General features: G+C 39.2%; 1 protein-coding gene across 2 annotated transcripts; it reads right to left on the bottom strand.

Annotated features, from left to right (window-relative positions):
* Window positions 1-5,005: 5,005 nt before the first annotated feature.
* phf24 (PHD finger protein 24) lies at window positions 5,006-23,967 on the bottom strand. Of its 2 annotated transcripts, XM_010741837.3 has the most exons (8): window positions 23,298-23,967; window positions 21,389-21,574; window positions 16,743-16,821; window positions 15,686-15,888; window positions 13,971-14,137; window positions 10,370-10,402; window positions 8,320-8,397; window positions 5,006-6,565 (listed from the first exon to the last, which is right to left on the bottom strand). In XM_010741837.3, the coding sequence occupies exons 1-8, from the start codon at window positions 23,721-23,723 to the stop codon at window positions 6,469-6,471; spliced, it is 1,269 nt and encodes a 422-aa protein (XP_010740139.1). In that variant the 5' UTR covers window positions 23,724-23,967; the 3' UTR covers window positions 5,006-6,468. The 2 variants fall into 2 exon arrangements, with proteins under 2 accessions (XP_010740139.1, XP_010740140.1); XM_010741838.3 differs by lacking the exon at window positions 10,370-10,402 and having other exon boundaries at window positions 23,298-23,964.
* Window positions 23,968-25,932: the final 1,965 nt, after the last annotated feature.

Here is a 25,932-nt window from a genome sequence, read left to right as displayed (position 1 = left end):
TCCCTAAGCAGTGCTGTTGTGCCGGAGCACCTGTCAGTAGATGAAACAGACATTTCGACTTGTCATAGCAGGAAAGGTGCAGGTGGAATTTATCCAATTTAGTTACCTGTAAGCCATACAGATGGGTCAGCAGCAACATAATACCAGGGCTCTGTAAGTGACACACCTAATAGAGTGTGTCAGTTGTTACTTAGAAGCTGGTCTGATGAAAGCACGGAAGGGGTTAATTTTCTTTCCAGAGTCTTTAGGTGTTTTACCACATTGGGTAAAGTTCAGCACATTCTGTTAGCAGAGTCATGCTGAGCTATTCATCTTTGTTTTGCCACCTCACCACCATTCCCTAACTACACCAAATTCTGTCTCCCACAAACTTCGACACAGATTTTAATAGCACTAATGATGTCCACCCCCAAACACCCTCAAGACACATGGGGCAGCGAACACTAGAGGCTTTGACACATAACGAGGAGCTAAATAAAAATGTGTCCAGCAGAGATGTGTGAATTCAAGTGAGGTTAGATTTCACTGGACTATTTGAAAACAGTAGAATCTACATTTCACAAAGCCCTGTTATCTAGAATGATACAGCAGAAACAGTGCCAAATTATGGCATGATCACAGTTGATTGCAGTTCACAGATGTCAGTCCACAGCGGGTGTTCAATTACAGAGATTTAATTTTACCCTTCACAGCCTTTCTGCCTTGTAATAACCAGCTTTTATATATATATATAAAACACTGATGAGAAATGTAAAAACAATAAGACTGTTTTGTGCAGATGAAAGTAGAGATAAGTACAGATAAGAGTTGCAACACTTTTAGCCGAGCTCTTCAACATTTTAAAAGTTTTAAAAATTCAAGAGCCAGGCATGTTAGAAGACGGTCCCTGAACCAGACGGCTGTAATTGGCTCACATCAGCTTAGGAGACTAAGTGGGCTCCTAGGAAGAAGTTGGCCTGACTGATGAAGGTGGGATGTGATGTTTTCCCTTGCATGCGGAGGTGGATTTAAAAATGGATTTGGGAGATGGAGTTGGATGGTACGGCATGTTGTTAGTTTTGATGTGTGTTGAAAATGTTGATGTGTCAGTTGCCAAAGAATGAAGACTGAAGTGGGAGTGGGTAAACCCTGATACTGGTTCATTTTATGACTTTGAAAATTGTTGTTTTTTCTGTGCCAAAAAGGCCCAAACTGGGAGCGCTCTCACAGTCCCATTAGGAATTCTGTATTGGCTCACAGACCTGCTGATGAACTCCGTGATGTGACTGATGTGCTGACATTTTACTGTGGCTCCACACTGGCACAGCTTCCCCAGAGCCATGACCACACTGCCACAGTTGTTTACCATTACTCATCCCTGCTGAGTGAAGCCATCACACAACAGCAGTCAACCGCACCACAGTACCAAGACCAGCAGCTGGCCATAATACATGCTCTGTAGGACAAGCTAGATAACCTTTATACTGAGCTCTGAATTACACATAGGGGGTGGTGACTCACATGTATTGCCTTGGCACTTTTACAGTCTCACATCTGTGCATGCAACACACCTGACACACATGTAATCATGCACTTGTCCCTGAATTCCTATCTAAGGCTTAAAGGATACATTTGGTATTATTCTGTGCTGTCCTTGTTATTAACAAATTCCACTGAAACCAAAAACCAGCAGTGTTGGATGGATTTCTGCATGCTACCTACCTTGTCTGTTGCCCCAGGCTTATTAGTCCCTGCTGAAGACATAAAAAAAAAAGACTGAGTCAAATTTTAAAGCTGGTCTCTGTGGCCATTGTGGTTTGTCTGGCACTGTTTTTAAATGCAGATTAATACAACATGTGTGCTTTAATGGGTATTTGCTGGTGCAAAATGGTTGTGCAGTTCATGGTAATGAAGGAAGATGTCAGCAAGTACAACATTATGGCCCATTGATGTGGTTATAGTTTATGGCACAGAGGAATAAACTACTGTATGATTACATGGACGACTTGTTAAGATCAATTCATTGTTGGTTTTGATATTTTAATACGAATTGTTGGTTATAAGAACGACCTAGAATATTGGCCAGCCTCATCCTTTGACAGCAAGGCCTTATGAAAACACGACATGTATTGTACAGCAGGGATTTCAAAACTTTATTTGTGTCTGTAACTTTCCTCTGCTTGCTTGCTTGAAGGTTTGATTGGCCTTACATCTTGTCAGGATTTGCTATGGTCTACTAGAAGTTTAAATGAACTGGAACAACATCAGTGAATGGATGGTTCCACTAGATAACATCCATCAAACTGAGTCATGCACACCACTGCAGCTTAATTACATGCCTGTGCAAAACTTCTGTTGTACAGAAAGACTGCCTGTTCTCAAGATGAAATAAATATCGGCCAGTAAATACAGGTTAAAGCTGAAGAGTGTTGCATTAAAGGTTAAATTTCTAGTGTGTAAGTTCTATTTACAGAATATAATAAGCATACCTGTTTTTTTATTAATGCGTAATCACCTTAAAATAAGAATCATTTGTGTTACCATGTGAGCCTTTTGTAGCTACAGACACTAATGTTCCTCTTCCACGGTGTCTTTCATGTTGCACTGCCATGTTTCTGCCAAACACTGGATCTATGCAGGGTGATCTTTCACATGAAGCTTCTTGCTCAGTAGGAGGGTGAGTGGAGGGGTTGCAATCAGCTACACTGCTAGATGCCACTAAACCCTACACACTAATCCTCTAAAGGTGCATGGTACTGTTTTTAGGAATTTCACCATTTTGAAAAAAAAACAAAATACAGAAAAATTACATTAAAATACTTTTTTATTATTGTTTTACCACACCATATTTATTTCTATACTTTTTCACCCTTTACCACCAGTTCATAGTAAATTAATACAGAGAGAAAAATACAATTAACATTGAAAGGAAAAGAAATAGCGACATCTTTATGCATTATACTGCTTTATGTGCTGTTGCTTTCATACATACTCTTCATGTTCACCACTTTTCAGCTTTTTGTTTCAACCGTGTAAAGTGTACTCAGCCTTCATTTGGCATAAGTACTTAATTAAAAGTTGAATACCGCAAAGGATGGGGCTTAAAACAATATTTCTCATTAGCCTGGTAATTTGCAAGGCTATTTGGGTAGGACAACTTTCAAAACTCAACTCACATTTGACTCAGAATTTATGGAGCAATTGTTCAATTCGCCCGGTTAAGAACATTATCAGTGCATCTGTTATGAAACAATTACATAACATCCTCATTTAAACAATTTCTCTCCCACACACGCTCTTTCATCCTTTGTGTCCTTTTATCTCAGTTTCCTGTATTGTCCCTGTGTGTTCTTTCTCTTTCTATTTCTTGTATCTTTCTCGCTCCCATTCTTACTGTCTGACCTGCAGTTCAACATTTGGAATGATGCTACTGCTGGACTATTTTAACTGACAGATTAAAAAAAAGTAACACAAGCTTCAGGGCAGCAGAGGTTTTATAGTTACATTGTCTGACGACAAACATGTTTTCCTTCTCTATTTGGACCAATTTCACTTAGCTTGACAAGCCTTCAAGGCAAAGCACTGTTCAAACCACAGTCCGTGTCCGACCCACTCTCCTGCAAACCTCTTAGCGAGAAGGTGACCTCTTGGTTGTATGAGAGACAATCCTTTTCATTTCAATTGTAGGCAGGTGAAAGGTCCATTGTCCATAACGCTGTGAGAGCCAGTTTTCTGTCCTCTTGATGTAAGCTTGAGCAGGCAACCTCTATCTATTTCCACTTCTGACTGTCTCTCTGCTACCACCCTCTTGACATTCATTCTGTATGTTTGAGATTGTATGGGTAAGGTTTTCAGGGAGAGGCTCCCCGCCCTCTGCAGAATGTATAATCTGAGCAATAACACTTGATGAAGCAAATGTGTTTTCTGCTCCAGCCACTTGGAATAGTGAGCAGAAGGCAGAGCTGATAACTGGCTGAATGGCTGAATGTTAAACATGTCACGCCTTCCATAAAGGTGGCAGATTTTTCACTTGTAATTCTTTGTCGAATTTGAAGCAAGTGTTTGATTTCACAGAGAAGTAAACAATAGCAGGCCTCTCATTCCTCACTGCTGACACACAATTTGAAATGAAGCCTGATGCCAACAGACTGTTGGCAGACTGTTGGCAGACTGGCTGTTTGAGGGTCAGGGGCAGAAAAAAATAAAAAAGGGCACCAGTTGAATGCGGCATTTACTGATAAACAGTTAAAAACCCTGGATAATGCTTAACTACACACACTGCGAAGAGAATGAGAGAGTGAATGAGAATGAGCTGTATATTGAGGAGCTTAGTCAGAGGTTGGGTTAGCAACCTAGAAGGCACTTCATCACATTTTTTCCATTGGAAGGGTACTCTAGATGACACTTTACTGCATTCTGTCTAATGTAAGGGCACTTTATCACATGTCCAAGAGGACACTGCTGCAATTTTACATACACAAAAAAAGGACATAGGTGTAACACAGTGGTTTGTTTTTTGATTAAATGTTGAAGATACTGTATACTGTACCTATGAGTTTAGCAGATGTAACGCTATACAACAAAAGTTTGGCTGGAGCTGCTGGAGTGCAAATTTACCCAAACCAAATAAAGAGCATGACAGGGCACAATGGTTATTATTACAGTACATGTTTGTCACGAGAAAAGGATGACAAAAACTGTAATAGTCTAAACTACCATATTATTTATCCTTTTAATACCATTAAGTCCCATATGTAGGAACATACTGCTATCAATTAGGGCTTGTAGATAAACATGTGTTGACAACCATTTTCTTTCCTTCATACTATGTAATTAGCCAGTTAACTAAATATCAATCTGGTTGTTTTATATGTAATGTTGCATTCACATGCCATATTTTGATATGTATTATTGCGAGTCAAATGTTCTTATTGCAGTTTTTATTTGTTTGTTCTGTTTTTATTTTTCTTGCCATTGATGATCAAAAAAAGAAAGAGAAGAGAGAAAAAAAGACACAAACCCAAGATTCTCAAGGAGAGTAAATGCCATGCATTTATTTCAGCACTGCGACACATCCCTCAGACAGTCAAGATTCATGTCATAACCATATTTTATTCACTAAGACGACCCGACGTTGGTCCTTCATTACATGGCATAAACACTAGATGAAGTTTTACATGTTACAGTATGTTTGCAGTGATTCTATGGACAGTTTCATGTGCATTTTCGGTTGGTGTGTAAACTGTAACATTATAGAAATCCCACCACGTTTACCCAAAACAATTCTTAAACAGTGTTTCTGCATATTAACAAAGGACAACTGTTTGTACGACATCTCCCATTGTCTTACAGTATTTCATTACAGTGATTATGTCACACGATAATCCATCTACATCTCATTTCCACAGTGCAAGTAATGACATTAGAACAGAAGGGCAGATGTTTCCACTTTGTCAAAGTGCAGCTCTGAGCACAACAGGAACAAAATGTACTATATGGCAGTATATACATGTACACTTACTGGGTGAGCTTTCATTAACGTTCACTTCACATCCCTTTTCACAGTTAGTACTTGAGAAGAACATAGATTCTTGGATGAGAATGGGGGAAACAGAGGATATATCAGAGGATACAGGAATAAATACAGCGTTTTAATGCATAATAATAATTTATACTGGTATGAATAGCAGTTCTCATGATAATATTATGTACGCAGATAGCTTTCATTCCTGTTTGGTATATGTTCCGATAATGGCAGCTGCAGGGTTAATCTCCTCCCAGAAGCCTATCCACTTGTCAAAGAGTGCCAATAATGAATTTCCATGTGCCTCTGTGTAGTGTGATTAACAATTTTGGTGGTGAATAACAATCCCATTCCAGTAGCATGGAACTATTATTAGGACATGATGAGGCCCAAAGGAATGAGTACTTGAAAGAGTAACAGCCTGTCACATTAATGTACCCACATGGAGAGGTGTGTTGTGTAGCTGAAGGGTCGTGTGTAGTATTTGTCATTTAATACAGAGTGTGTGCATCCTAAGAGCGTATCTGATTGTATGCATGATCTCTACACTCAGAGGCTTCAGAAATATCCCTGACTGACTGACTAGTCGTGAGTGGGTAGTTGTCTACCTCGTCCTATCTGTCACATTTGCTGAAAAGCCGTCGGGTTTTGAGGAGTTGAGACCTGTGACAGCTGCTGTCACTTGCCTTGTCAGTGTGTCAGTCAGCGTGTGTGTTGTCAGTGTTGGGGGTTTGAGGTGACGCAGAGGAGGAGAGATTCCGTCGGTGGCTTGATCTGCTGTCTCTCAGTGCTTCATCCAGTTCGCTCACTTGCCTTGCTCGTGTCATCGTGTCATCACGTCTGTCTTCCTCCACTTATCTGTAGGCTATAGGGTTTTCTCTCTCTCTCTCTCTCTCTCTCTCTCTCTCTCTCTCCTCTCTCTCTTCTCTCTCTCTCTCTGCTGGGTTGCAGTAGACGATCCTGGACTATAGAGGCAGACGGATATGCATGGCAGAGCTATTGGGCCTGGCAGCCAAAATATAGATGGCGCTTTCCTTTAAAAAGTCTGCCCAGGTCACTGGCCTGTTGAATAAAGAGAGTTGAATTATTATTTTAATATTATATTAGTCAAATTCGTCTTTTTCAAATAGTGCTATGAGGTTGAAAACTATGCACAAGGTTAGGGTCATGAATCATGAAACACTTAACAGAAAAGAATAGAACCAATAGTGTAAAATCTATTGTTTGTTATAGTTTCAATATTTTTATTACTGTCGGCACATCTCATCAGAAGACCAAAATCAACTCAGAACCTCAGAAATCTCTTATTGCTTTGTGCCACAGTCAGACAGTACAGTAGACATATTTTATTCTATTTTGTTGCATTTTATTTATATCACTACAGTTTTTACTTAAAATTGTATGATATTGTATTTTTCTTTAGCTTATTTTTATTTTCTATGTCTACTGCTGTTGTTGCAGATAGTGCTCTTAAATCTGAGCTGATCTGAGCTGTTTTTCTCATCCAACACATTTTGTTGTACTTTTGACCCTGTGTTAACCTATAAAACTTGAAACTGAAATACCTTGTTGGACAAAAACTGTTAAATCACATCGCAGAGTAACACTGGGTTACATGTTCTTTCATTACAATAAACACAGGCACTGTATATTTGGAGTCAGTCCTACATACAGCACCATTCTGGTGCCATAAATACTCACTATAGTGCATCAAATGTGTGTATTCATCTCCAGCTTAAAATAGTCCCCAACATTGTTCACCCATGTTTGAGTAATATCTGCTAAAATCCTCCATGCAGAGAAGAAATTACAGATGCCTTTTAAAAAATTTAAGTAAATATATGTGACCCATTTTTAAAAGATAAAGAAAGGAAAAGAAAGGAAAGGAAAGGAAAGGAAAGGAAAGGAAAGGAAAGGAAAGGAAATAACAACACAAGGTTGGAATGCCCTGATAGACAGACTCACACTTTGTTGGTTTTGGCCTTTCATGGAATATAGAATAACAGAAGTAATTTCTTGACCTCACTCAAATGTTCTAACCTTTATTTTTAGGTTGCTCGCTCATGGTAACCACACAAATATTTATATTTGCATGCATTATTCCATACAGCCTACTTTACAATACAATACAGTGCATATGATATGGTAATATCATTATAGTTAGTATCTGGCTTCTCCTCTGCTGTAATTTGCCTCATGCTGATTTGAAGGTTAATTTATAAAAACATTGTTTGTCAGATATCTTTCTAAGCATTTTCTGCTAATTAGTAATTAGAAACTCTTGTGTAGCTCTCTTTTTAATTCTGGTTCCCTGTAGCCACTGCCTGAGGTGCTGAGGTGCATTAGCTCAAATTATTGCAAAATCCTGTAATGTGTTATGAAGAAAAGTCTCACAAGTCATATGTCAGTCTTCATTATCTGGTGACAGTTAGAAAGTGAGCTTGAGGTCATTTGCAGTGTCAGTGAAGCCTCAAGCAGGAAGGTCGTTCACACTGCAGTTTTTCAGATTGGGTTGTTTCACTCAGAATTAATTCCACTGTTACTGCCCATGAAATATTTCACAGCAGGGACCACTGCAGGGTCAGGACAGCCAAATGTATGCTCATCCAGTGGGAACAGTCTGGGCTTATTCTAACAGGGTGAAGAAGTTTATGTAAATTTCACTGCTAAAGGCAGTCTGTCTGTGAGAAGAGAGCTTTACCAAATTGGTATTGAGCACAAAGCTGTTAAACTGTAAGGTGTTTCTAATAATTTTGTCCCCTGCCTCACACACACACACACACACACACTCACTAGAAATACAAGAGAAGACAAACCTGCTTTCATCAGTCTTGCTCCTTTCACTGCCAGAGCTGGCTGGACTGCTCTCGCATATGGGGCCAACATGACTTATACTGTACCAGAGGACAAAGAATAAAAGGCAGACATAAACAAGTTAGATTATAGTCTAGAATAGCAATCAATGAAACACATTTCTATTTTCAATATGAAAAAAAGAAATGCACCCTAAATTATTTTCCCTTTTCTTCAACTCTTTGAACAACCATGATGATTTTACGATGAGCCCACAGAATCAGTATTCATTTAGATGAATCTGAGTTGTAGGCTGTGGTTGACAAGCTGCCATTACTGCAGTGGCCTGCCTCACTTTTTGCCAATAAATATATCCAGGAGATGTAGGACCTGTTATATTTAAAAAATCTAGTTTTAAAATAAAAGATTGCACACAAAACCTCTAAGCTTTTCAACAACAAAAAGTATTTTCTGGTTTGAAGTTTGCTGTTACCAGCCAACTTAAGACCCAGGTGGTAAAAGCTACAAGCCTATGCTCCATAAACTTTCATTTTACTTTCTTAAATCTCCGTCAAATCCTCTGTGACATGCCTTCCTGCACTAATCACCTGCTAGCTTAGTATGCTGTTGAATTTCCCAACTGAAATTCAATTTTTTAAAGTATGCCTTTCCTGTTTTCATGAAATGCAGTTTGATTTCATCTGACTGCAATGCAAGAAATCAATACTTTCATTTCCAGTGTGACAGAAGAGGTCATTATATATTATTCTTCAAAGGGGTTTTCTGTCATAAGCAGCATCACACTAGTGTTATATATAACTCACACAGACTACCTGCATCTGTTGGAGTTGGCGCCTGCCAGCTGTGATTAACCCAAACATCTCTGCATCATCTGTCACTGTCAGTTTAAATGTGTTCAGTTCCAGTCTGCCACAGCAGTAATGGCGGTCCCATTTAAAGGCGCAACACGTCAAGTCAGCCACTGGATTATTTTTCAGTTTTCAAGTCTCAATTAGCGCTGAAACGACAATTATTTTATCTCTCTGAGATCCTATCAATAGCCCCTTAATTGCTTTTGCAATTGCTTTTTGCTTGATAAATGACTATTACAGTTTGTCAGAGGTCAAAAGGTGACAATGAGATGAGGTGATCAAGCGGCAGTTGTTGAAGATAACCACTTAATAGTTCAAAATCAGACAATGTCGGTTTATTAATTTACTTTAGCACACAAAGTCTGCTCTGTTTGAGCTAGTGGAGTGGACCTTGAGCCAACTACTGTTTCTTTCTGAAGTCGACAAAGAACTTTCAATGTATTTTCTTTTTATCTGCACTTTTTTTTTAAAGCTAGCTCACTAGAGTTATATAAAAAATATGAAGCATTATGATTCACTTCACACTTCACTTGAAAACCCGAATGACTGTCTTCCACACCTATGTATGAGTCATGGGTTTTTGATCTTTCAGAGTCAGACAGAAGCTCTCACGATGAACCTTTTGACTGATGGCTGCTTGAAAAACTCACACTCTCACTCTGTAGCCTGATGATGTCTATAATCCGGTGATCAAAAGGAGTTTTCTGACTCATTTGATATTTGCTTTTTAATGAGCATGGACGAGGTTGCCTTTTATTCTTGTGTGTGGTCCTGATGTGCACAGTACACACTCGCACCCTTTATGTCCACAATGTCCTCTTACATTGATAAGTGTGGCTTTTTAAAGTAAAACCCCCCTAAAGAGCAAGACAACAAGGCTTTCTTTTGATTCCTGTAATTAGAGGCCAGCCTGAATCTTACTCATGCCACAGTATAACAAGACCTAATCATATGAGAGGCTCACATTCTGCTCATTAGGCTTCATTCAAGGATGCATGCTCCTTTGATTGCTGTATGTTTGGAAAGAGTTCCAGCATGGAGTAAAGAGGGTTCTCTTGTTCTTTTAAGAGCGAGTCTTAAATTACGGATGAAATCTAAATCGAGGGGTTGTCTGAGAAGAATACTTGAGAACTGCGTAGTGCTCAAGGGTGTTGAAGTGAGGGAAAAGGAGACAAGCCATGCAGTGCTGAGTCACACTCACCCACAATTCATAGGAGAGCAGAGTCCCATGAGTCTGTGGGGTATGCCGCATGTTGAATAGGTGAGAGGGATGAAATGGTACAGCACAGGAGATTTGACAGCACAAGAGGTTATAAGCAGTAACAAACACGTGCATACGCACACATACAGTACACGTACAATACACACACCCCAGAGGTGGAAAATGCATTTAATATCTGAGGGGCTCGTACTTTACATTTATTGCTACTTCACATGAAAACCATTTACTTCACTTCATTTATTTGCAGTTGCTACTTAGTATGCAGATTCTGACTTCTAAGATTTAACCATCCCTCAGCATATAAGTCATTTTAAATTTGCTTCACATCGAGCCCCTACTTTATAACACTAAAATGCTGCTTACATATTGCATGCATCAGTTATACTAATCAGTAATAATGGCCCCCAAATACTACTTTGATGCTCTGTGGGGCCATTCTACATACTGAGTATTAACTTTTTTTGCTTTAACATAAAATATAGTATATATAGTATTCTACATATTGCTACTTTTAGTAGTAAAAGATCTGAATATTGACACACACACACAAACAATGCCACACAAACCCGGTGAGTGCAAACGAATTTTACCTCATAAGAGTCAATCACAGCCACTTTTACTTTCATTGTTACTCTGATGAGGTGTGCTGGTGAGTATAAAACTGATAAAGAAGCAATGTTTTTTGTTTTTAAATATCCTGTGTGTTGTGCAATATTGAGTCTTATTCCTTAATGCATTCTGCCATGAATGGTGTTAACCATCAGGTATCGACTACAGGGGCTGGACACACAAACAACAACAGCTGTACAATGTTTTCCAGCATATTATTCTTCCAATAAAAAGCATTTTTCCGAAAGTTGTGCTGTTTGATTTTTGAGACTTTGTCACAGAGGTGAAGGAGTTGTGGTGGAGTTGCACCAGATTGCATTTTATTGTGAAATGTAGCTTATATTTTGTCTCTTTTTTGAAAAATCACTCACAAAGGTAGCATCTGCACACAGTTAAATAAGTTCAAGTTATTGTGTCTATACACTGTGACCAGTTCACAGGCCGAACCTTATTTGATCTCAGCCAAACAAAGCACAAACAGTCCTCCACTGAGTGTTCAGAAAACACAAGTGTCAAGAGCAGAGCCAACCAGCTTTATCAGTCTAATAAATGACAATTTATTAATATCCAGAATTCAGTCATACTCAGCATCAAACCAGCAGGCAGCAAAGTGTCTGCTAACACATTGAGTAGCAGCACAGAATACATTATTGAATAAAACATATTACTTTAATGCCTTTTAAAATGTGACGAGGAACTGGCTGTAATACAGCTTACAATTTTTACACGTTTTGATAAAGACATTATTTAAAATGTGTTTGACTTGAGAGAAAAACCCACTTTCTTTTATCAGTGTTGCCTGTGATCATTCAGTTGAAAGCTGCTCCGCAGCAAGACAGAGAACCAACATTGTTATGCCCCAGTCTTACAGTGCATATTGTCTCGTCAGACATTTTGAGTTTGGTAATGAGAGGGAGGTAAAAACAAAAGTCCAACTGAACATGGAGCAGACAACCAGTTCTCCAAATAGCTCTGCAGCAGGATGGCTTTGTGCTGCATAACCTTGGGGATATGTTAATCAGAACCGATACCTGCTGGGTCATAGCTGTGGTTTGATTTGGCACCCTGGCCAGAGGATGTGTTAAATCATAAATTATAACACAGTTGTATATATAATTTGGGGAGCTTTTTGAGTATTTGTATTTGTTTACTTATTCGATTTGCGAATATTATCATCACTTTTTATTATTTTGGAAGAAAAGTGTGATGGTTCACTGGTACAAGTATGTAATAATTCTTCTCCTCCATCTCTAAAGCTGACATAAGCTTTGCTGTTTTGCATACAAAGACAAAACAAATTTGTCTTATTATTATATTATAAGATACTGTATGGATGCCTCATTGATACACAGTACACATTACCCTTTGCTCAGAGGTCATAGTGCAATGATGAAATACAATTAGTTAATTAGTTCAGATTATGATTGAAGGCCTTTCTCCTTTTAGGGATGGCATTGGCAGTGTGGATTAATAAAATAAATGGAATGCAGATTAATTACCACACCATCTAATAATGATGATTAAAATGTAGACCTGCATTAACTGATTTTTTGGCAACGTGGAACAGCTGAAACATGTTGTAAACACAAAAAAGACATATCAGAGTTCATTATATCACCTTTTAAGTTGATATAATGAACCTTTTAGCACACAGTTGCTTTTTTTTACACTCCCAGTCACGGAGCAAGATAATCACTAATGGGTACTGATGATAATGGGTATTTTGAGCTTTTTTTTTCTGAAGACAGTGTTATGAGAGGAGTAAGAATGAACCAAAATATTAAAGTTACAAACTGGACAGATGAAGGTCTTGCTCTAAAGCAAAGCTGCTTGTTTAGGTAGTACACAAGCAACCCCTTTCACTTTGTCGCATTGTTTTCATGTTGTCATTTGACACATGATGTATTACAGTAAAATAAATATAGCAGATAAATATATGAAAAGAAAATAATAATGTGTTGAAGGAACGGTAACTATTGTTTAAAGTACAGAAATGAATGTTGAAGATACATGCAAAAATGCTCTTTATTACAAGATGAGGTTGGAAGTCTTGCACAACAACATTTTGAACTGACACTATGATTCTTAAAAAGTGAACTTGTGAAACGCACTTAAGTTGTGTCTTAAAGGCAACAGTAAAGTTTTAAAAATAACATTTTCACTAGTAGACACAGATCTCTCTCTTTCTCTCTCTGTCTCTTTCTATTATCATTTTATCATTCATTGTAATTCATTGTCATTGTAATTGTACAATATGTTTGTGTTGATTTGTTCTGTACACGTGACATCAATTGCACGTCTGTCCATCCTGGGAGAGGGATCCCTCCTCTGTGGCTCCTCCTGAGGTTTCTTCCACCTTTTTTCCCTGTTAAAGGTTTTTTGTGGGCAAGTTTTTCCTCACTCGAACTGAGGGTCTAAGGACAGAGGGTGTTACTCCCTGTACAGATTGTAAAGCCCTACGAGGCAAATGTATTTGGTGACTTTGGGCTATACAAATAAAATTTGATTTGATTTGATTCATTTGGATTCTTCCAGGTTATAGCCTGAGAGAAATCTATTTAACATTGAACCAGTTGTCTTATGCTGAAAACACTAATAATAATAATATAATATCGTTTTATATATTGATCAAGTAAAGTGGCGTGTCATCTGCAAAGCAATGAAAATGAACACTGTTGATTGTGTCGACCACAGGAAGCATATCTAATGAGAAAAGAACACAGTTTGTTATCATGCTTCCAGTTTTCTTTCTCGTTTTTGCTATTCCCTAAACAGCCAAACTTCTTTCCCGCAGTGCCATCTGCAGTTTGCATAAAGATGAGCTCCTAACTCCCCAAACTCTGCCAGACTACTACATAGACATGTACCTTTTATCTCAGTCTAGACATGGAATATTTTTGTTCACGCAAAGCATTCAAACTAATGTTCTCCGTTTGAACTTAATTTACTGATTCTCATTTGGTGCGCTCACCTCACATTGCAAGACTGCGAGTCTTTGTTGAGCTTGTGGTACCAGGACTGCTGAGCCTGGCGGCATTCTGCTCTTGTGATCACGCCGTCTTTATCCAGGCCTAGACCCACGAACACTGACCGTGCTTTGTCTCTCTCCTTTCCAGTCAACAGACGCACCAGTGAGTTCTAGGAAAAATAAAATCCAAACAGTGAATGTGATTAGGTGGCCTGGATCCACTCCTTTAAATCACTCATATCAATTACATTCCCCTTTTATGATTTTGATTGCTGTGATTTAGGGGCCTGGAAAAGGTATTTTTAGGGCCCATTTCTTTTGCTTTAATAATATCCAATCACATTAGCACTGCCTGACATAATCTACTAGCACTGCTTTACCCCATGCTACCCCAGAGTCACACACAGTCCATAAATTGCAAACGTAATCTCCCAAGCCAAAAAACAAAGCCTAATATTTAAACTGATGTGTGATGATCAAGTGACAATAAAAATGCAGGCAGGTCTGCGCAAGCCAAAATTTTGTAGCATTTGCTCCTAGGCCCTTACATCAAATTAACCTCAACATAAAGTATTATTTGTTCCTCCATTCTCTACAAGGCTGATTAGAGAGTGGTTTGTCTGAACAGAGGAAGATATGCCAGACACTCAGCCAACAAGTCTCGATAAATACCTTTTCTCAATTTGTAAAGCTGAATTTAGAGTTGAACACAAAGGTTATCTTGCACAAAGATGTTACAGTGAAGCAACATAAAGCAAGCTTATTTAAGCTCCATAAATCTTCTTTTTTTCAGGGTTAGGGTTAGGGTTAGACAGTATATGTGATCGATTGGTTGTTACAATTGCTGATCTCTGTAAATGAAAGAATATACTGTACAGACCATTACTTGAGACAGACAAACCTTTAATCACCCTCAATCTAGTTGCTCTATACAATACCACAAATGTCTACCAATGTAAGCACCAGATATTTTGTGGCTGGTGTTTAAAGCTAAAGTTTTGGTAGAAAGCGAACATAAGCCAACACATTGTCATCCAAGGTCATCAAATACAACACTGCTTTGTCAAACCAATCCATTGTGATTTGGGGTAAAATAAGCACATTACATGACACAAGTCACCAGTTACCATTACTGTGGCAACAAGTCAAATAGCAGTCACATATGTAATGTTATGTAACTTGAAACCCTAATTTTCAATGTTGACTTTTGGTTTGGACAGCATGGTGGCTCTGTTGAACTGTAGCCTCACAGCAAGAAGGTTTATTGTTCGAACCCCAGCTGGGGCCTTTCTCTGTGGACTTTGTATCCCTGTGTTTGCATGGGTTCTCTTTGGTTACTCCAGCTTCCTCCAACAGGTTAAATGGTGACTCAGTTACCAATTACTTAATCACCTACCACAGATGGGTTTACACTGGGGTGGGATGGAAGCAGGGTGTGTCTCATAAAGGGTACCTTGTGCATTTATATGAGAAGTGAAGGGCATGAGAAAACATTGGTATTTGACTCTCCTGGGAATGAGAACAGCCTCCAAGGTTGCACATTCCGTACCTATCTTCTATAGCATTAATAGCACCTTTAAAGTTCCCAATGCAGCCCAAATCCCAATATGTTTTCCTAATTTACTCTTGCCATATGTATGTAAATGTTGTACAACACATGTCATGGTTGAGTTTCTTGTTTCTTTCTTGTTACTTGTTTCTTCGTTCTAATACTTTACCTCTGTGCGAAACTTCCTCAACATTGCCAGAGACTCAAAGTAGAGGAAGTCTGACCATTCAATGTGACCCTTCTTCTCAGGATCCAGTGCTGCAAACTGGGCCAGGACTTCCTCCTCTTGCTCATCAGACAGGTCCTTATCAAACTGCTGCTTGGATGCAAAGTGGCGGTACTGCAGCAGCTCATCTGACACCAGGCATGACTCTACAGCGGCAAGGAACAATTCATCACATCATACCTAATTAGTCTCCGAGCAGAGATATAATTAACTTATGGTGACTCATTCTACAAAAGGCAAGACCACCTCCCACCGCTTGTCCTCCATGCAAGCCATGGATTAATACCACACATTTGAAAGTAGTCAAAGGTGAGAGAAAATAATGTGATAAGTTTGAGAAGCCATGGAAACAAGGATAGTACTTGTATTCATGTTATATAGAGAGATTTATTTTACTACTATTATTTTTTCTGTATGTTTAATGTTGAGGTCATTATGTATGTAAAGCTATTGGGCAAGCAAAAGAGGCAGTAGCTGCCTCCACATTATGGTGGCCCGTGACTATAGTGTCTAGGCTACATATTGTGGCCTAAATGTCTTTTATGTTTTGTGAAGAATAAAGAAACATGGCAAATTAGGTTGATTAGGCCTTTGGAAATACAAAAACATGCATCTACAGCCATGTTAGTGGCTCTCTGAGGTTGTACTTAGGCATAATAATACTTGCTCATAATGATGATGTTAATAAATACTTATTTTTGGGTGGTTTAAAATGTACTGTTTATCATCTTAGTTAAGCAGATCAGTTAAGCTTAAATATTCAATAATTAGCACAAACAACTAATAAAATACAGCTGAGGCTGATGTCACTATTTTGCAGTTATTTCGTCACAAACTTCACCAAAGTCATCACGATTCAGATATTTCTGTCTGGAATAATGTGGTATACAGACCAACACAGTGATACCTTATTGTGTTATCAAATTCCCTAGATGTCAGATGTTTAATAAAATGGACTGTGTCATCACATACTGCCAGACAAAATGTATTTTCTAATCACCTGGGATGATCCTGCACTGCTTGAAGGTCTCCATAAGGCTGTACATCTCTTCCTCTGTAAGGAGTAGATTCAGATTATCCTGCAGTAAAGGGTGAGATGAGGACAGAGAATTACACTAAACAAAGAAAACTGAAGCTTGCACAATTTATTTTATAGTCAAGTGGTCCATTACTTGATGTTTAATAAGTAAATGTGCTCTAATTATTTGAAATTAGTCCCAAATGTGTCTCCTGTAATAAGGCATAAGCATACAAACTACTGGACTGTGAATCTATTTTAGCGACTACCCTGTTTCCCAGGTGATTCACATGATGTGCTGCTCTGTCTCTCATCTTCAATAATTAGTAAAAGAAAGCCAGAAAGAAAAGAAATATTTCCGATTAATTTAAATTAATACATTTGAGTAATATTTGATATTTTTGTTTTTTGATATTTAAATTATGTAAGTACAACAAAAGATAATGTGACTAAAAATAACAAATTGGGTATTTAATTATTGTTATGAAAAATAAAGCAAATCCACATACAAGGAAACTCACAGGAGACACTGACTGGAATATTTATATTTGTATATTATTTTTACATAATTTATCAGATAAGCGGTGTGATGAGACTTAAGCGATCTCTATGGGATTAATGGGGTAAACCAACTCCTGTTTGTTTACATAGTTCTTAATCACTGTACCAATCTGCCTTGGCTTCATAAAGTAATTGAAATCCAAATAAAAATACATGCAACCCTTAAAAAAAACGGGGAATGCATAATAAGCAGTAATGTCAGTAATGGCATGGGTGGATTTTAGCACTAAGAAGATGTTTTGTGTGTTTTCAGTCAAGACAACTGCTTGAGATCATTTCTAGAGACTAAAACAATATTCACATCAAATGCTGGAATTTCCCTTTAAGTGTGAAATAAATAGGCTGTGAAGTTCAGGGAGTTGATTAAAACACTATTCAAACATAACATGCCCTCACCCACACAGTGCCCCTGACTGTCCACACCTATCCCCAGCCTCTTCTATATGTATATAAGTTTAATTCACCCAAAAACAAACAAACAGAAGGCCACATGGCCTCATTAAACCAAACACTGGGAGCTGACCATGTGCGCCAGCAAGCTGTGTGATGTCCTCCTGCATTTCTTCAACCTGTCAGCGCGATCACAGTAACTGCCAACACCCCACTGTCTGTCTGCAGCATTCACAGATCAGGAGTGTGAGTGTGTACTGTACGTGTAGCTGTTTATTTATTTACATGAATATAGGAATGTCATTCCCATGAAGAAGATCACTCATATGTTTTGTGCTCTAACTCGTTCACAATGCACCTACACCTATTCACTCCCTACTCGCCAAGGTCAAAGACATCTAAAAATGAAACACTGAACCAGGATAATGGACTCACGTTCTGTCTGCACTTCAAAGTGTGGGGATGCCGTCTGGGACACTGCGTCCTTGTTAAAATTTTGATATATATCATTTTAACTGAGTGGAAGCATTGGTATGAAGTGACTTAGCTGAATGACAGCTATGACCACACAGGGTTGTTGTTGTCACAGTGAAAAAAGCCTCCATGCTTTCCTCTATACTGTTTTGTACTTGTCCTCTAGTCTTTGTTTTTTTTGATTGTTTGATGGTTTTGTACAGTATATCCAACAGGATATATTTCAAGAAAGCACAGCCAGTTCTGAAAAGATAGCATGGGAAACGGAGCTGTAGCACTAAAGATGACAAATCGATTGTGTATTGCAAAGTTAAAAGTTGCTGCCATTTCTGTGGGCATCAGTTTATTTTAATAATAACAGTACTGAAACAGGTATGTGTTTCCCATCCCTTAAGCACAGGATGTTACACATTCACAGGGCTTCAGTTCCCTTCAGCTTCCCACCAATTTTTGAGAACTTCAGGTGATAATGAAACTGGGGCGGCTGTAGCTCAGGAGGAAGAATCAAGTGATTGGTGAGATGAGACAATGAGAACAAAAGAGATTTATCAGGCTGTCATCAGGAAACTGCATCTAGTTTCTATCCATCTGCAATGTTGTTATGATTACCAAGCCTTAGCCCTAGTTATAACTGTCTGTTGGTTGCTATAATTATATTGTTCTGCTAAAAAACACTGTGATCTTTAAAGTGATTTAAGGATGTGTGCTACATCTAATGACAGCATCTGGAAAATAGATTCTCTAGGATGCAAAAGGCCTCTGGGGAGGGAAAGTATAACAATAACAATACATTCTAATTTTATTATGACAGCTTCCATAAATAGTTATTTGAGACTGTCCTGTTCAGAAAGATGACAGTGATGAGTTCAAACACCTTTAAATAAATTTAGGTTCAGTGCCAGAGCAGGAGTTAAAAATATATACAGTACAGTGTATGTTCTTCGTATTGATTTCAAAGCTGCAAGAATCAATACGTCTTTGTATGACTCAGATGAGTGTGATATGAGAGATGTTGCTTGAAGTGATGTGATCATGTCATAAAATGAGAGAATTACTAAGAGACCCAACCCTGCAGTTCCCCTCCTGTTTTTCAGCCTCCAATCTCATTAACCTCATTTCCAACGGCAGCAGAAGCAGATGTTTTTAGTGAAAAAGCTCTTATAAGCCTGTATACAGCTTCCTAAAAAACATCTTGCAGCTAATGAGTCTGATGTTTTTTTTCTCAGGAGTTGGTGGAGAAGGACCAGAGCTAAAAGGAGAGTGAACACTGGACCTGCGTTACATTCAGCACTCTGCTTTCAAGGCTGACTGTAAATCCACTTTCAAGGAAACCCAGTCCATCCGTTTGGAGCTGCCTCCAGTCCCTGTGTGAAATTAAATGTCAGAAGCGACAGAATGGGGGGATTTGTAACAGCTGACTGACGTATGCTGACAAAAAAAGCTGGTTTAGCAATGAAGAATGTAACTCTCTCTCTCCCTCAGTGAATGGTCTCCCTCCATTTCTCACACAGTCAAAGAGACTTTTCAGCGTCCTCTTTCAGATTGTGTGAAAACGTCCGCCTCTAAGCGCAACTTTGGCAACTGATTTCACTTCTCAGGGATGGCGAAAGAGAGTGAAGCCCCTACTCTACTCCACTCTGAAGGGTCCTCCAGCAAAAGCACTCTTCAGCTGTTTAGGCCTGAATTAAAACAGATTGCATTATCCTTCTAACAGGGCAGTGCTTACCAGGGAGTCATCAGATTTGGCAACATGGAATGGGATCTGACAGGCAGGTAGCTCTGTTAGAGTATCGTCCTTGGCTCTCCTTCCCTCCCTCTCCCTCTTCCCTGTGTTTTCCCCTTCCATGGTTGTCCCCAGTCTGTCTCACACTCTCTGTGTTGCTTGTGTGGCCTCCTGCTTCTCCTCTCCTGTTGATCTACTGAACCACCTGCTGAGTGTCTAATCATCTTTCCTGTGTAGTACACACTTCTGCTCCTTCATCCAGACCTTTCCAGATTGTTCAGTCTTACATGTGACAGACTCTTAATTTTTTTCCACTCTGTCTGTATCTCAGGTTTACCATGCCCACCTGCTTGAATACCTGCCTTGTCTTTGTCCCCTGTCCACAGCCTGCTATGTTCCCTCATTCCAATCTGCTGCGAGAAACCCCCCAGCAAAACCATCCGATCCATCTTTAACTTTTATGGCAATAAACTGCCTGGCTTGGGAACCAGAGGGTGGCCAAGTCCAGCATGGACCATAGTATGGAGTGTGGACTGGTAGCTGGAGAGGTACGAGTTTACCTCCTGGGCACTGTCGAGGTGCCCTTGAGCAAGACATTGAACCCTAACTGCTCCCAAGACGCTACCCTGTGGCCATCTCTCCACATTTGCATGTCTATAAGGCCTGTGTGTTTGTTGCTCTGACACAGCACAGTCTCTCTCTGAAGCTAACATTACAATATAAGCATTCATGTCGTATATTCAGATGTCAAAACCTCGTCAGATGTGATTTAACAACAGTTGACAGGTTGTCATTATTACATTACATTTCATTACATGTCACTGTTGCAGTTTGTCATTATGGAATGTCGTGATCAATGTCATATCTTAGTGAACAGCAAACTGTACATAGCCACATTTTATTTTATCTGATTTTATCTTTTATTTTTTATCTATTCATGAAAACACAAGATAAGCTTGGACAATGATATTTTGTTTAATATCATCACAAATATATTTCTATAGTCCTTTTTTTGGGGGGTAATTTAGGTGTACAAAAGCGAATTTAACTTTTAACCTCCTCCTCTAGGTATTCAGTCCCCAGTGAGTGAGTCATGATGCTAAATAAATTCAATCACTTAAGAAGCCGTTTTATTCATAAAACATAATAGGGTAAAGTAGAATTAGGTTCGGTGGTGATCTCAGATTACATGTGGCGACAAATGCTCCCACCAAGGTAGGTGTCTCATTGTCTTGAGTGAGAAACAGAATGAAACAGTGACAGAAAACAGTCACATCAAGAAAAGAGAGAGAAAAACACAGGCTGAGATTTGCTGAAAAGCTCCTCCAGTATTCCTCGATGACCCACAGGCCAGCGAAAGAAAGGTTAACACTGAATCCTACACAGTCTATTTTCTGGTATACATTTATGAATTTGCAATTATGAAAACTACTATTTCTTGTCCAGCAAGTGGTGGTGGCAGTGAGCTGTGCAGACTTACACAATAGTAGCAGCTCCAGCCAGTGACAGTGTGGGCTGTATCTCTCATCTCCTGCAGGGCCTCGGCACGCAGGTAGCCCAGCTCCCTCAGGCAGCCATCATGAAACACCCGAGTGCAGATCCTGCAGGGATACAAGTCGTCGGCCGTCCACACCTCGCATACGTCACACATCTCATCACTCGGTGGCTGAGGTAAAAACAGAGCATGTCATTTACATGAAGATTTTTGTTGCTAACTTGACTATTATTTATTCTTATTTTTGCCTTTAACATGAAGACTCATATGTGTCTAACATGTTCGTTGTCAGCCTTTCTCCAACTTCACGGTAGATTTCATTTACAGCCAGATACACTCAGCTGTCAAACCAGGGAAAATGTTTGCAGAATGCTTGACTTGTTAACCAGGCAAAGGCTTTGTCAGTTTCCATCCTTGTGGGGATTATTTTATTCTCTATTCCCATGCCGTAGCACCAGCTTCAGGGCTATAGACACATAACAGATGAGACCTTGTCAAATTTCCTCAGTCACAGCTTATCTTATAGTTATGGCCCACCTCTTGTGACCCGATGACACCATTTACATAAACAAGTTTCCTATGTCATGATCCCAGTCAAAGTGAGATCTAGGGTTTCAACAGGGACTATAACTGCTTGAGTTTTAACTTCTAAGACGAAGGAATGTACCACACACTGTGTGACCACACACGGTTTAATTGTCATTATGCCACACAGAACCAAATTTGTGTTGGATGTAACGAACAGCATACTGATTTTATCTACTCCTAAGCACATATAGGGCATAGAGAGAATACATTCTTGTTGTAAAATTGTACCTAATGAAAAGGGAGGTCATGGGGTCAATAAAATCCACAGGATTCATCCCTGCAGGAGTGTGCTCAGCAATTTGTCTGCCTGTTGATGTGTGAAGTATGAAATGTTGACATTTTAGCCTGAAGGTAGTAATAGGGTAACTAGCCTCTTGGAAACATGAATGCACTCAGAAACTTTATAGCTTTTAAGTGCTTTAAAGTTCAGGGGAAAAAATACAGTATTAAAAATAAAACCCTGTTAAAAAAATTAAAAATAAATTAAAATAAATTATATATATATATAATCTAAATCTAAATAGTTCCTCCAGCACAGGAAAATGTAAGAATTACACATGTTTGTTTGTAGTTAAGTTTTAAGGCAGAAAAACACTGATGTACAAGTCAGTGTCATCAGCATGAATCTGAATAGCGATAATAGGTCCATAGAAGTTGTGGTAAAGAAATCATGTATAACAAGAAGACAGTAAAGACAGTGAACAGAGATACAGAATGTGACAGGTGACAATTTATTCTCATAGCAAACAAACCCATCCATCTGAAGCATTAGCTTGACAAAAGCATGGCCTAATATTGCTTTAGTCCTTGTGGTCTAGATACAGTTCACATTAAATTTCAGCCAGGAAAGTAAATATCTGTTATAATTATTGCAAGGTAGATGCTTTTATGTATGTACCTCTTGATAAAGTGTTGCTTCAGCAGTACATAAAGTTGCCAGGCAGTGTTTATGCTTTGTAAAATAGAAAACCTGATGGTGTCAGTGCTCCTGTGAACTCATCCCCTGTTAGTCAGCATCACGCTAGATATGGTCACCTCTCTGTACCAGCCAAAGCAGCCCGCCCACAAGATGCACTCTGTGAAGAGTCCTCGTGCTCAACAAGAGTCCCTTTACAGTCAGGCCGAACTGCTTTATCATAATGCCTAGCTTCAGGGAGGAAAAGTGATAACACGATGCTGTTGCCATGGAAATTCTCGGCGACATCACTTTGACCCCAAGCCTTGGGGATTTCCACCGTCTGTTTTGTCAAAGTAAAATGGATTTTTTGAATTCTCAGTGACACATACTCTATCTATTATTTAATACCTGCTCTTTCTTGTCCAGCTCCACATCTATAGGCTGGTCGTCATCTGCTTCCCTTTTGGGCCGCACAAAAGCTGGCGGCGTGAGCTGATGGCTCTTGTCAAGATCTTCAGGCTCCACTCCTTTCCCATCCCGTAACCTGGACCAAGCCTCCTGGTTGACCTTACACTCATCCCTGGCTGACGCTGAAGATTGCTGGGAAGTTGACGGACCTGCACTATTGTCTGTTTCCTCTTTCTCCGCCTCCTCAGTGTTCTTTTCGTCAGTATTGGCTGATGGCTTGGCAGGGCCTTCACCTTCCTCCACTTCCCCGTCTGCCTGTTTGGCTGGGGCAGGGCGGTCTTTAATACCCGCCTGGAAGGCAGAGACGACAGCGTTGCATTTCTGGACCTTCTCCACCTGCTGCTTCTTTGACATGAGCACTCCCATGGCTACAGACAGATGGAGAGAGAAAGAAGCAGAGAACAGTTACACGAATATTCATAGCCCTGATTTACAACAGTATAGTATATAAATATATTGTTAAATATTCATGACAGAATACAAGTTTCATCAGGGCTGGCAACATACAGTAACCAAGTTGCTGTTATCAGATTGTGATTCAAGTCTGTTTTTGGTGCATGGATCTACGTGATGACATGACATGATTTTTCCCAATTGAAACCAGTAAGAACAGAGCAAAACACAAATACAGAAGTCAGGATCAGGTTTATGAAGGTTCTCATGACAAGGAATTTGCCTTTGTGTTTTGGTGCATATCAATAAAGATTGAATGTCAAACATATAGGCAAGATATTAAGTTAAGTATTACTAAACTGTGTGTTCATTTGGGTTGATATCCCTCATAGTAAGAAGCTGATTGAGAAAACGGGATTTCAACCAATCCTGTATCTAAGACAAATACATATACATCTACAGCAGTGGTTCTTAACCTGGGTTCGATCGAACCCTAGGGGTTCGGTGAGTCGGTCTCAGGGGTTCGGTGGAGCCTCCACCCTGGAATTTTTTATACCATTTGTTACAACATATCTTTGTGAGCACTTTGTGAGGCTGGCACTTGCCAAGGTGAAGCCACGCATATCTGAACTGGTCTCTCAAAGGCAACAGCAGAAGTCACACTGAGGTAAGTTGTTGTGAGTTCATGCACTGTGTTGGTTTTGTTATTTGAACAAGGTGATGTTAATGCACGGTTCATTTTATGCACCAGTAAAAAAAATCATATTTTATTTTTTACTAAAGAAGGGTTCGGTGAATGAGCATATGAAACTGGTGGGGTTCGGTACCTCCAACAAGGTTAAGAACCACTGATCTACAGTATATGTCTATGAATACACAGGCATGCACAGTGCTTACACAGTGTACTTCAGTGGTAGCCCTTCAGCAATCAGTTAAAAAAGGAGTAAAATTCGAGAAAGGGAAAGCTGCTAGAGGTGCAGAGGTAAATAGCGAGGTTGGTAAAGTATCTAAAGAACTCTGGTGCAATCATGTTTTTCTTGTAAAAGATCGAAGAATACAATAAGAACAGTGTGAGAAGGACAAGCTGCAGTGAGACATTGAGATGGGCTCATCGCCCTGAAAATATTTACTCTCACGTGTGTCTTCCTGTTTTCTGTACTCACTGAAGAAGCTCAGTCACTTTCAAATCTCTTTCAATCAGCAACAATGTCCCTGAACCCATCTCCTTATTACTAATAAACCAAACCCATCTGCTCCTCTTCCCGCATTTCTGTGGCTGTTCAGCCTGCATAACGATGTGGATATTGACTGAGATTAGTTTTTTTTTCTTTGCATGTTTTAAGTGGCAGCAATAAAGGTGCAAACCCACAACACACAGCACTCTGAGGAAAACTACATGGCATATTTTTATTAACACCTGGTATGAGATTCCAAATCCCCTAATCCCTTTCAATGGCAGCAGATGTTTGAGACAACCGAAGCCAGTCTGTGTTGCCTTCATATACAAATGTCATCATATCACCTCATCATATCATCGTGGGAAAGAGATACTGCGCAAATCAATGAAGAAATCTATACTTTGCTCTAATGTGCCTGTGGATTCCCACAACTCATCGTATGAAGAATGGATGCAATTAAGTAACTGCTCGTCAAACAGTAAGACTGACAGACAAAAATCATTAAGATTTGTGAGGTCATGTTTCCTCCCCATCATCTTTATTTAGGTTAAAATGTTAAACCAAAGTACTAACCAACATTTTTTTTCCATGTATATGCATCGTGTGTTTCTACAGGCTGTAAATACTGCTTAGTATCTGACTATGAAAATCAGTTTGGGTTTTGAGATATCTGTCTTTATCCTGATACAGTGTGGATGAACAGATTTTAGTTTGTGGTGCTCACAGTACTGACAAAAGAGCAGCAGCAGTGTGTCTTCCTAGAAACAATGTGCTTTTGTGCTTTGCTTTTGGAAGAACTCAGTGATGAGTTTTCATTGGATCTACTCCCTAGCAAAGAAATAGTCCTTAAAAAAACTGCTGACTGTCGCCAAACTGTGGTTCAAGCAGCAAGGCTTAATTTACTTCTACTATATTGGATAATGTCCAACATTTCTAAAAGCCAATCTTTTTTTTTTATTTGACACACATTTTTTTTCAAGCACTGTTTCAATTTCAAACATGCT

Source organism: Larimichthys crocea, chromosome IV, assembly GCF_000972845.2.
Source record: "Larimichthys crocea isolate SSNF chromosome IV, L_crocea_2.0, whole genome shotgun sequence".
Lineage (NCBI taxonomy): Eukaryota > Metazoa > Chordata > Actinopteri > Sciaenidae > Larimichthys > Larimichthys crocea.
Note: the sequence above shows the minus strand (reverse complement) of the source record. Positions and strands in the feature narration are given on the sequence as shown.

What these genes read in the sequence shown, in the direction of transcription:
- phf24 (XM_010741837.3), bottom strand. Translation starts at nt 23,723, where the DNA reads ATGGGAGTGCTCATGTCAAAGAAGCAGCAGGTGGAGAAGGTCCAGAAA. An exon ending in AGCTGGACAAGAAAGAGCAG is followed by an intron (nt 21,575 to 23,297) that starts GTATTAAATAAT and finishes TTTTTACCTCAG; the next exon opens with CCACCGAGTGATGAGATGTG. An exon ending in TGAGGAAGTTTCGCACAGAG is followed by an intron (nt 14,138 to 15,685) that starts GTAAAGTATTAG and finishes TATTTTTCCTAG; the next exon opens with AACTCACTGGTGCGTCTGTT.